At 40.8% G+C, this 12,694-nt stretch overlaps 1 protein-coding gene and 1 long non-coding RNA gene across 5 annotated transcripts in view; both read right to left on the bottom strand.

Annotated features, from left to right (window-relative positions):
• Nucleotides 1-12,694, bottom strand: part of LOC310754720 (rho GTPase-activating protein 7-like) — an 89,566-nt gene that overhangs the window by 2,662 nt on the left and 74,210 nt on the right. For all 4 annotated transcript variants that reach the window (XM_083596844.1, XM_083596842.1, XM_083596843.1 and 1 more), the window contains exons 5-11: nucleotides 10,801-12,152; nucleotides 10,306-10,476; nucleotides 8,943-9,102; nucleotides 7,838-8,036; nucleotides 6,932-7,148; nucleotides 2,159-2,273; nucleotides 449-664 (exon numbers count right to left, since the gene is read on the bottom strand). In XM_083596844.1, coding sequence (XP_083452970.1) covers nucleotides 449-664; nucleotides 2,159-2,273; nucleotides 6,932-7,148; nucleotides 7,838-8,036; nucleotides 8,943-9,102; nucleotides 10,306-10,476; nucleotides 10,801-12,152 — 2,430 coding nt within the window. The remainder of the gene's footprint in view (nucleotides 1-448; nucleotides 665-2,158; nucleotides 2,274-6,931; nucleotides 7,149-7,837; nucleotides 8,037-8,942; nucleotides 9,103-10,305; nucleotides 10,477-10,800; nucleotides 12,153-12,694) is intronic.
• On the bottom strand, nucleotides 5,760-6,925 carry LOC310755183. The gene is made up of 2 exons (XR_014544217.1): nucleotides 6,513-6,925; nucleotides 5,760-6,291 (listed from the first exon to the last, which is right to left on the bottom strand). It is a non-coding gene; the product is annotated as an uncharacterized lncRNA (long non-coding RNA).

The raw sequence follows: 12,694 nt of genomic DNA, 5'->3' as shown, positions 1-12,694 counted from the left end.
AAATGATTTGAGTCTGCCAAAAGCAACCTGGGATCCAATGGCTGTAGAACCCCTGGAATTGGAGTCAACATGGTCCCTCAATCCATTAAGACATGGTTTCCCAAACTTGGGTCTGCAGCTGTTTGGGGACTACAACTCCCATCACCTCTGACCTCTGGTCCTGCTAGCTATGGATGTCATATCACAGCATCTAAAGTGACTATCCACATATTCAAAAAAAAAATTTTTTTCCCCAGTTTGGGAAACAGTACTATGGTGGCATTTCAGTACGTTTGTGCTCCATGCCATACCTTTTCTAATTAATGTGTGACCTATTTCTCAGGGGGAGGTTATTTGCAAATGGGACAAGATACTCTTAACTGGTTATTTTCACAGAATACACATGTATTAATGTCATTTTAAAACTCATTTACTCTGAGCCTCATTAACATTCTCATGCCAAAATTACCTTTTTATATGCAGAATCCACTCCTTCTAAGGTGGAGCAAGTAACCCAGTTCTTGAATTTTTCCTTGGCATCTCGGAGCAAGTCCTGCATGGAGCGCTCCAGGGAGACCACTGTGTTACAGTGCTTTGCTAAGGAGGTTTGGTGTGGATCTACTTCACTGGAGATAGTTTGATCATGTAAATTTTCATAACTGTGATCCAAACAGTAGTCAGGAATCTGCAGAAGAATACTAGAAATTAGTTGCTAGGAAGCATAGGTCATAAGAAATGGATATCCCAATATATTCCACTGTATTTATTACACTTTTATCCCAGGCTTCCTGTAAAGGAGCTCAAGAACAGTATACACACAATTGTCACACAGTCACCCATCAAGGCGCAAGCAGAGTGGGAATGTGGTTTTTTGATGCTGAATGCTACAATATAGCGCTTCTACAGTTATGTATGAATCAAACACATAACTTAAGACAAAAAGGGAGGAAAGGATTTTTGAGTACTCAGTTTGTGGGAACCACATAGATACATATAAAACACTTATTTGAAGGAACCTAAGCTGCCATTCTCCAAAAAGTGAGGCTGAACAAATAGTATATCAACCTTTGCACTCTTTGGGGCTTTGCTCCTAGCTCTTAACAAAGTCACTGCCAGCTCCCTGTGCCAAAGCAGAAAAAGTTCACACTAACGTTTAGCCTGAACTATTGAGTCTAATTTTGGCCCAGCAGGCTGCACAAATAGTCAGTGGCCTCTCCCTCCCATCCTCTTTTCTCTGCAGTTTCCTCCTCACCCTCCCCTTCTTGCTTTTCTGTTTTTTTTTATCCCTTTCCCACACACTTCATGCCACAAAACAAGGTCAAAGACAAGGGAGGAAGCAAGAATGACTGGAACATCTCAATTGATTAAAAGCCACTCTCCCGCCTCATGCACGAAAGCCCTGTTCACCAGGCCTTTCCAACAAGTAATTTCAATGCCAGAGTGGAAGGGCATCTTGGCACTAGTTCATATCTGCTCAAGTGCTGCCAAGAGGAGTGGTCAGAAGGCCCAAATGCCACACATTCTTCACCCTTCCCAGCTCTGGCCTCACGCTAAGCAGGTCAAACTCCCACACACAAGATGCAAACAACGTAATGCAGGAAGAAGAGATTCCAGTGGGCCTACAAGTCAGGACTAAATGGGCATAACCAAGGTCATGCTGTGCTCAAACAAGAGACTGGAAAACTCACACTTCTCCCTCATCATTAACAACTTTTTAGATCAACGTAGAAAGTGGTATTCTGTTGGTTTCATGCTTAACATGGGTGCTGCCCCTCAAAAAAGGACAGGCTGAGTCACATCCACACCATAAGGCATTTCTAAGCCCATATTTAGCATAAGCCAAGAAGAAACCAAGGGTGGCAGAAAGTAGCAAATCAAAGAATCAAAATAGCCAGGCACTTGCTGTCACCAGCAAGCTAGCTCAAAATAAAAATGCAAACTTTCCTTTGCTATCAAGGAACTAAGAGAAAGTAAATTTTGCTTGTTTAGAGAGGTATACTAATGAATACCAATTAAGAGTTGGTCCAACATCTGCTTTTCATTATTGCCAACAATGAAAAGGGCTGCTGTTCTGATTTCAAACCAACAAAGTATCCACTACACAAGTTTCTAAGCAGCATGAGGGATGGAGGATGCCAAAGAAGTTAAGCAGCGATTCTTCCTGAAGAAAGCAACTTACCTGAAAGAGTCTGTTGCACTCCATTATCATATGGGCCAGGCCTTGAGTTGCAGCCAGGTTCTCACTCAGGTCTCTCTGGTCAGGTTTTCCTGTACTGTGCTTCCTCTGGCTTGACCTAAGGAGAAGAATACAAAGGGCTGCTTATTCAAATCACACAATGTAGCTGGTAAGGACACTATCACTTCAGACTGCAGGTGAAAGGGAGGGATAGAAATGTAAAATAACTGCTCCTGGTTCTGTGGCATGCTTTGTTGTCAATCTAAACAGTGACAGCCCTCTAGTATAAGATAATCTCCACCAACAATCTAAAAAATTAACAGATAATAGGTTGGGCAGGACCCCTGAAGGCTGCATCTCAAAAGATAGTTTGCACATAATGCTAAACCATGGTTTATTAAACAACTTTAGTATGTTTAACCCTGCCCAGCAGCTTATATGCAGTCCAATAAACCATGAACTGAAGCCATGGTTTGCTGTTGGCTTACAAACTTTGGTTTGTTTTAAGTATGGCTTGGTGTCATATATGAACCCAGTATACTTTCTTAGCCATAGTTTAACAACTTCACACCAAAGCTCACCAAACTACAAATGAATGGAGGCAAGAGCAATGGAAAACAAAACATACTTCAGAGGACAGAGTTCAACTAAATAGTCCTGCTATCAGAAGCCCACACAAAGGTTCCCCCTCTCCTCCTCCAGGGCCCTCGCAAGACTGGCTCGGGGTGGGTCCTTAAAATACCCCCCAGAAAAGTGTGCAGGAAGAAGGGAGGGAGGATCATCCTATCCAGCAAGCTGAACAGCTTGTGCTAATGAAATTATTGCCAAAGCACAACACTGAATTTCTTCCAAGGAAAAAAAAAGTTTTATTAAACCATGGCTTGGCGCTGTATGTGAACCAAGCCTCATAGCTTACTATGGTTTATTAAGTATTGTAAGCGGTCTCTCAATATCTAAGGTTTGTGGTGCATTTTTAATGTTAACCAAAGGTTAACCTGAACTCCCTCAACTATGGTCATGGAGCTGTCACTGCCCAATGAGCTGCACAGCCACAAGTGAAGAATGGCCAAAAATTCAAATACAGTGGTACCTCAGGTTACAGACGCTTCAGGTTACAGACTCTGCTAACCCAGAAATAGTACCTTGGGTTAAGAACTTTGCTTCAGGATGAGAACAGAAATAGTGCAGCAGTGGCAGCGGGAGGCCCCATTAGCTAAAGTGGTACCTCAGGTTAAGAACAGTTTCAGGTTAAGAACGGACCTCCAGAACGAATTAAGTTCTTAACTCGAGGTACCACTGTAACTCAAATGGCTCAGTTGCTTTTTTTGGTGCTTTTAATTATTCTGTGACATAATGAACCATGGATTAAGGGATTATCTGTCAGACATTTCAGCTTCAACTATGGTTTATAAACTATGGTGAATGTTAACCGCAGGTTGTTCTACCACATAACACTAAGCGATTTTTACACACAGTTTGGTAAAAACACAAACCGTACCTTAGCATTATGTATGGAGCAGGTTAGTGTCCTGTGCACTTGCCTGCCATATTTTTGACATTTGTTGCACAACACTAATTTTCCCAAACATCACAAGAGACAGGAAGACTGTTAATCTCACAAGCCCCTTCTTGTAGTTCAGACACAAGGAATACTACCTCATTGAGAAGTAGGTCATTGAGAAATACAGCATAGGATATAAAGTACTTCCCAAGGGAGTGTTCTGTCCAATGTTCAAATTTGTAGTTCCAGTCATAATTATGAGCAAGAAACCTTCACCACCAAATGTACACACATTGTTTTGGACAGACTCTCTTGGTATCCAGTTGGACTTCTTATTCAATTGTAACCACTATTATCTCTGTTACTATATCAAATTTTCTTGTTACTGGATGTGATTATTTCTTTTGAAATGCACGAGCTACAGTTTACTCTCTGTTCTGTGCTTATTACTCATGTTGGAAATGTTAATAAAATATATTTTAAAAATAGACGTTTTAATTGTAATGAGTCCTGTTAAGTGAGTATGCTTTAACCAATCCTGGTCAGGTACATTTCATTCAAAGGCGCACACAAAGCTCTCATTGATTTGCCTATTATCATTAGACGTGTTTAATTAAAGGCTGGCCCAGAAAGTCTAAGGGAAAGCCAATCACATTATTTAAGAGCTCCAAATGCTTTGCCAAAGAGCATTAATTCATATTTTAAGCTTATTTGTGGCATCATGCCAAGATTAGGATTGCCAAGAGCCTGGCATTCATCTCTAATAGCTTTATCTTGGAAAATTCTTTGTGAATGGTTTTTTAAAAGAGGTTGTTAGATAAAGATGCTTGACTTTAATCCTTGAAGCCAAAGCTGTTAGATTAGGTCCTTTTGAAGTCCCAACACTGAAAGTAAAATATTAGCAAATTTATTATCCAAATTTCCCATTCAAAGCAACCTTGCTGTTAAAACAATGAGGTGGGGTGGGGAGAGGGAGAAAAGACAAGCACTCCCTCTTTTCTTAAGATAGCTGCTCCTGCTGTAGTACAGAGCTCAAAGCAAAGTCGGATGGTAGAGGCCTCCTCCTCTAAAAGTTCTAAACTTCCAAAATATAAGTTTCTTCACCTGGAATTAAGAATTTAGCATTTTATTTTGCAATCAATTCTTCTGACACATTCTTGGCTGTGATTATGTGTTCACTCTCTTATGACTGACAATGCTGTCATCATCTCAGTTCTAGATTCCTCTCTCTCTCTCTGGGGAATGCTGAGCATCACAGGACTTGTTTTATAGCCTGATACGCATCTGGGATGCGTACTCTTCTTAAAAGCACATTCTTCACATGCTTTACCTCTCTTCACCTCTCTCAAAGATTGAGCTATCATCCTAAAACATGCAGATACTTTTTCAAGCTTCCCACCCCCACTCATGAAATAGAATTTGCAGCCTTAATGGCATTAACCTGCCACAGACATTCAACTCACACAATCTAAAGAATGCTTCTTGCTCAAGTACAGTTTTTCCTATTAGTTAGTACAGAGGTACCTCTGGATGAGAACGGGATCTGTTCCGGAGCCCTGTTCACATCCTGAGCAGAACACAACCCGCATCTGCGCGTCGTGATTCGCTGCTTCTGTGCATGCATGTGACATCATTTTGAGCGTCTGCGCATACGCGAGCAGCAAAACCCAGATGTAACCCGTTCCATTACTTCCAGGTCACCGCGGGACGCAACCTGAAAAGATTTAACCCGAAGTGACTTTAACCCGAGGTATGACTGTATATGCATTTCATCATGAACAGGCCTCTGGTACAGTGATGGTACTGATGCAACTTTCTGTACCCACAGTACTATTTTTCTACGATTTTAAACCTGACTCCCAGTCAACTTTCTAAATGACTGTGGGGATTGCTGCATGTGGGGATTGGCAAGCTCCCCAAATGCAGAGACAGCATCTACATCTCACTGTAGCAGAGATGAAAAAGTTACACTTTAGGTATATATGGGGATCAGTAAACTGAGATTCATTCACTTCTTGAAAGCCTCTTTGAGATGTATGTCTCTGCTAAACCACCCTGGTCTTTTCAGGCTGATCCAAAGCTACCCCCATATTTTTTAAAAAAAAATGTCTGCCACCTTTTTCTGGTTGCCTCTACAGAAATGTTACGTTGGAAGTATAGCCCTGTGGGATGCAGTCCAATATCCCGTTTTGTGCTGTTACTTCACCATGGGGTTGCTTCCCCCACTACTCTGGTCACAAATCTCTTGTGGGAGCCGCCAGTTATGTCGCTACTTCCCACCCCTGTGCTACCTCTTTTAAAAGGTGGGAGCATACTGGCCCAGGAAGTAATTGGCCCAGGACCACTGTGTTATTGCGTTATCGAGCCATGTATGGCATGAAGCTACACTGAAGCGCTGCTATACTTATGAGGTAAAATAACAACAGCATCTTAGGAAAGTACATACATTCAGAGAAGGACAGTATAGTGCTTATCGCTGGTTAACTTGATGAGTATAATAAAGCTAAAAGGTCCTCCAGAGTAAGAATGTCTGGAATAGCCATAAGCAAAACCCCACACACTCACCCCTCTGCAAGAAACCAACGTTTAAATGGAGGTCAACATACACTAACTATTGTCAGGAAATGAATTTTTTCTCAGAGAAAAAGCTTTCAAACTACTGGGGGGGGGGAAACCTGTGGTCCTCCAAATGTTGAGGCAACTGAAGTTCCCATCATTCCTGGCCATTAACAAGGCTGTCTGGGGCTGATGGGAGTTGAATTCCACCAACACCTAGAGGACCACAGGTTTCCCATTCTTGATCTACTTATTTTTGTCCCCTAACAATCAGCACTGCTATGATTTTTAAATATTAACAGGTGATATAAAATCCTTTAGCTATCCTTAGGCAGCTACTCACCAAATATCCAAACAGTACAGGGGGTATTTTCTCTATCTACTGTCCATTCTGGCAGTGCTAACTCTTTTTTTAATCACACCATGATTAAAAAGGACAGCCATATTCAATTAACAGCCATTAACAGTTGTTAACATCTGAAATAAGGTGCATTCCAAACCTCACAGACCTATGATTTGTACCTGAACTCAGCTAAAGCAGCACAAATTGGCTAAAAGAAACCTACACTTGAAAGAAATGACCACCGTAAGCAAGTAAAAAGGCAATACTGTGCTTATGCCATATAAAAAGGTGACTTGACTTGAAGCACCTTTACATTTGTACAATGTATTTTCCTTCACTGCTCATCAGCAAGCAAGTATTGTTCACGCAAAAATACCTAGACGATGAGGAACTCTCTCTCCTCAGGGTATTAAGGTGAAACAAGGATGGTGCTAGACAAACAGCAATGTTGGTTGGAGTCATCTGGTTTTCCTCCACAAAAGCCACTACATCTCTGAGAAAGAATAGCAGTGTTTTCAAAGCTTCTCGGTTTTCATCTGGAAGCAGAAGAACAGCAGCTTGGACAGCATAAAATTGCTGATCTTTTGGCAGATCTAGAGAGGGGAAAAAGATGGAAGCCAAGATCAGGAACTAGGGTATCTTCTTACAAAAAGAGTTGACATTTATTATTTGAGTACAATGTAGTTTCCATTTACTTTTAATACAGTAGGGAAGAAACTTAAACACACATACCAAACAGGCTTTTTCTGAACAGCTCCATGCTTGTGGAGTGCTCTCTCCAGGGAGGTTTGGCTGATGCCTACATTACACATCTTTAGGCATCAGGCACACAACATTCCTCTATAACCAGGCTTTGAGCTGACATCTGGTGCCCTTTAAATGTGTTGCAGTAGAGGGGATTATTGGGTTGTCTTTGTTTGTATTTTTATTATGTATTCTGTGTTTTTATATTGCAATTTTATGTTGTGAATTGCCCTGAGATCTACATGTATATTGTGGTATACAAATTTTAAGAAGAAGAAGAAGAAGAAGAAGAAGAAGAAGAAGAAGAAGAAGAAGAAGAAGAAGAAGAAGAAGGCTCATCTTAGAGACTATTTTAAAGAAAGAAAAATATATTCCTACATCATTTGTCCCTTGACCTCTGACTTAAGAAACTGAATTAATTGATAATCAAACTAAGTAGCATCAGGCACACTTAAACTAACAAAGCAAAATTACATTCCACTTATAAAATCAATGTCTAAAATAGCCAACCAGAATTAAAACAACAGCAGGTACGTACATTGGTAGATATGGAGGAAGGATTCGCAGAGCTTGCTGGTGAATATAGGTTCCGGAAGGTCTCGGAAATACTGCTTCACCATGTCTGCCACATCAAATGCTGACTGTCCCTCATAAGTTACATTGTTTGGGTCATTTTCATTCATTTCCCTTAAGGAAAGGATCCTGGATTTCACACCAGATTTCCTGAAAAGGCCAACCTATGAAAAACAACAACAAAAAGAGTAAACATTTAATCTGCAGAATAATGTCCTTTGACTCTGGCTGTGGCATGGAACTCTTAATGTGGTTACATATCCACAAGCTTTCTAGGCACTTTTGATTGTACTATGTTCAAAGGCACTTTGATATATGCGCAATAAAAGAAACGGGGGGGGGGGGGGAGAGATTATTTCGTTTGAAAATGTAAAAAGAATGTTGATAATGCATCTTTAATCTCTCCTTGTTACATGTACAGATCCTTTCATCTGCAGTATTGTACACACTATATTGTCACTCAGCAGGTTGGAGGTGATGTAAAGTGCTAAAGAGAGTCGTGTTTATGGTGTCTGGACTATGATGGCAGTCACCTACAAGCAAGTTGTTGCTTGATAATGCAGGCTCTGAGTGATGAAAATGTCTGCCTCAGCAGTCCCAGTGTTACTCTGCCCCAACCCCTCGCCTTGTATCCCTTTTTTTTGTTTTTGTTTCCAGCACATAAGCATTCCAGACCATTAGAACAGTAAACTCAGGGGTCCCCCAACCCCACCAAAATAAGGAATTTGCAGCTATACCAAGCCAAACACATCAAATGTTATTGGCATATGTGTGTACGTAAACAAAATCAGAATAAGAGGCTCTAATAAATAGAGGGCTGAGAGCCGGCCAGGGCGATGAAAAATTATGAGCAAAGCTTCATAAATTCAGCATAAGAAATTGTTGCAAGTATATGGAGATAATGAGTGTTTTGTGAGTAAAATAAAGCTTTACCCCATTTAAAGAAAACTGCTTAAGTTTTGAAGGGGTGGAAGAACCACCACAAGGGGAAATATTATAAGACATTTGCTCATATTAGTAACAGAAAGGCTTTTTCCTATTTAATACAGTATAAACTTTCATACTGATACCTGATCAAGAAAATTGTCTCTTAAGTAGTCCATGGCTTGGAGTATGCTCTTTGGAATAGGATGACTTGTTCTTTGCACATTTAACAGCAGCGGTACTCCAAATACATTTTTGTCCTTATAGTCTGGTGCTTTTGTTTTTCTGATGAACTTTGGAACAGTCCTGAAAATACAGAATTCATTTGCTTATGCAGATTTATGCCCTGAGCTGGGTATGCATATCAGGCAGGTGGGGTAGATACACTGAATTCATTTATAGAATACAAAAAGTATCAGGAGGACACAATTAACAATTCTAACCCTTATTAGTTTGAAAGGAAAGCAGTATTTACCAAAACAATGGAAAAAGAAACATACCATTGGAGCTGCTGCATCTGCCAATGCTAGCCATGTGGCATCCCAATAGAAGTTTTACTTTAGTATTTGTTATGCCAAACAAGATACTGTTCAAATATGAAATACCAGTTTCTTTAAGCTGAAGTACAGCTACTTACTGCACAGCTATCCGCCCTCCAGTTTCCTGCTCTTTATCTCCTGCTGCCCTTCTTCTATTGCAATCCTCAGCCAATTTATTCCCCCAAATTTTGCAAACCCCAATATACTTGTTTGTAAGCAAAAACATCAGCATAAACATACTGAAGATTCCGTAGAGAGTTCTACCTGGTTAGCCAGAGAAACAGGGACACTATGATGAGAGAATTACATACAGGCAACTTCCTACAGATGCCTTGAGGACCAGAATACATTTTCTAAAATTTATGCCACTGAGTTTTGATTGCTAATGCAATCAGAGGTTATCAGGAGACAGAGAAGCATTTGGGCACACCTCCATCATACCTGCACACAGTTCTGAGACCAGCTGAGACCATCAGAAGATATATGTTTAGAACTAGCTCCATGACCTGATGAATTACTGCCCATTACACAAGACAGAAAGTCAAGACAAGTCTAATCATTACCTGAAAGGAAGTGCTGCTAAAAGTCTAAAATATTTCTGCAATTACAGCAGAAGTTTCACAGACTTGAGGAACTGAACCATCTAGAACATGAAATGAAGTGGGCGGGGGAAGGAGGCATACAGCTCGAGAACAGCTCGGGTTGGTGGATAGCAGTAAGGGTCACAGATGGGATAAGTAAAAGGGAAATCATTGGGGTCCTGTACTAGAAGCATTGCAAGTGGACTGGTACTGTAAATCAACTGAAAGCACCATGTTCCTGCTAATGTATATGAAGCTAATTGTCTTTTGTAAGTTTCCTTTGGAGGGATTTGCTCTGAAAATCAGCATATAGGGTCAGGCTCAATTTCCAATTCAAGACTAAGGTAGTTCTTTCACTTCAGAAACACTTCCACTTCATTCTAACTTACCAGTTCCATCCTTGCTTGCTGGAAGGAGAGTATTTGTCCATTAAAGTAGTCAATTTTAACAAAGCAAGCTTCTGCAATCGATTTAGGTGGGCAGCTGACTGGCAGTCAATTTGCTGAGAAAGACTTTCCAAATTTGTGCCTTCCTCAGTAGACCATTGTCTCCTCACATGTCTAAAGAGAGAAAAAAACCACATTTGTTTCAGTGCTCTTCAGTATTACTATTGTCTCTCTAAAGCTGCACACCCACAGAAAATCACTATGAATTTCAAAATACCTTGTGAAAGGTAGAACACTGTACTTTAGAGACCAAGTTCTGCAGCATTCAATAATCAAAACCTCAAGTTATTCAGCCAGATTATCTTCACTATTAAATCATTACTTCAGCTTAAGTTTATGCTACACTGCTTTAAGCTCAACTGATTAACCCCTTACAATGACAACCCCAGCCAAATTTCATTTTTAATTCTTTGCCACTTCAACCAGTATATAGCTGACCTGATAGAATGTGCCAATGTCCGTCTCATCCTCGATTCTGTTACATATGCCAGTTCTGTGAGGCCACGTTCATTGCAGTTCCCTTCACTGTCAGTAACTGACAATTCTGGCAATTTCCCTTCTGAATGCTTTTCAGTCTCAAGACGGATCTCTTTAGGGGATGATGGGCAAGGAGAGATGGACTGGTTGGAAGGACTGGCAGAGTCGGAGTCCCCATCATCAGAGAATTTCTCTGTCCACTGACTGACCAACTTCCTGAGTCCATTGACATGCTCCATAACACTGTCTAGCTCTGTAAAAACATCATCATCACCAACCTCTGGTGTATCCATTTTGTTTAGATGATTGCCTGGCACATTGTCATATATGCTCAGTCTGTTATCCATCAATGAAAGGGAGCCAGGTGGCGTTTCAGGCTCCTGAGAACCCTTTTGAACCCTGTTCCTCCTACACCCATGAAAACTCCCAGTTCTCCAGTTCACAGAAGTGTTGTCCATTGGAGACAAGAGGCTGTATGTAAGGGCTTTGGGGAAAGTCCCAGGTTTATGGCCTTGAGGTACTTGAAACACTTTGTTCTTGTGCAAATGTATCTCGTTATGCTCCGAAATATAATTCCACAAGGAAAACTTGCTGGAATCAAATTCTTCTCCATACATTCCTTCTCTTTTACTGTGTCTCCTCATTTTGATAATGGGGCTCGGCGTGCTCACAGTGCTGCTGTTTTCAGACTGGCTGCTACTGCTGCAGGTCTGTGAGGAATAAGACTGCTGCATCGGCTGACTCTCAGACACGTCAGAAATACTTACGCAATTGAAATTTTTCAGCTTTTCTTCATTTAGTCCCTCTATAAGAATAGGCTCGCTAATAATGGGCTTGGCCTTTGAATGTGCTTCTCTCTTCAAACTGCTGCTTCGCAGGCGCAGCTTCTCCATTCTCTTTAAGAAACTCCTTCCCTTTCTGTGTAGTGGCTTATCCAAGAGCTTGTCCTCACTAATTATGTTCAAGGTTTCACTAGGTGAAGAAGAGCAACTGAAGGTAGAGTCAGGAGATGCCAATATATTTGAGGAGCATGTTGAAGAACTCCTGCTCATCTCAACCTCCTCAAACGTCTTTGGAAAGCTGATTAAATCACTATCCCCGCTACTAGAACTGTGAATTGAAGACTCGTCATTTCGCTCCCCTTGATCAGAAAAGGCTATATCCCCACTGCCAGAGCATTTAAGTCTGAGACCGTCAAAGGCTGGTGTACCAGAACCTTCCGAGCATTCTAACCGAGACCATCTCCGACTACATTTCTCATAAGTCCATTTGGTGCTTATTGCACAAGGTTCATCCTCTTCAGATTCATCACTCTTAAGACAAAATAGAGGTTAAAAAAAGATGAGACAGTTGATCAAAATTTTGATTTAATATTCATTGTTACATTTTACTACAATGCAATTATGGTTCAGTCCCTGCCTTCTATTGCCAGCTCTCCCACACGCCAAGAAAGCCACTCCAAAAATGCAGAGAACTCTTCTGACTCCAGACACATATTCCATGGGTAAAAGAAGTGTGACACCTACCCTACATATGCCTAGACTCATGGATCTCATCTTTGAATCCAAGTTACTTAAGCAAGTCCAACTGATTTCAGTAGGAGATACTTATGACTGGTGGATTTTAGGCCTGCGATATTTTACATGTGTGTGAGAATGCTTTTCAAAGCATTCAGTGCTTTTCAAAGTATTCAACCTAATATTTTCACCCTAAAGCTTGCCTTGAAAATGCAAAGGATTGCAGCCAAGACATCATGTAATGTAAAAGGATGCTTTGGTCAATCAGCTGCACTTATGCTCAACATTTTAGTGCTGCAATGGTTCAATCTAAAGTGATTTTTAAACCACTTGAGAAC

Source organism: Podarcis filfolensis, assembly GCF_964270895.1.
Source record: "Podarcis filfolensis genome assembly, chromosome: 2".
In the NCBI taxonomy this organism is placed as follows: domain Eukaryota; kingdom Metazoa; phylum Chordata; class Lepidosauria; order Squamata; family Lacertidae; genus Podarcis; species Podarcis filfolensis.
This window is presented reverse-complemented; position numbering and strand designations above follow the sequence as displayed.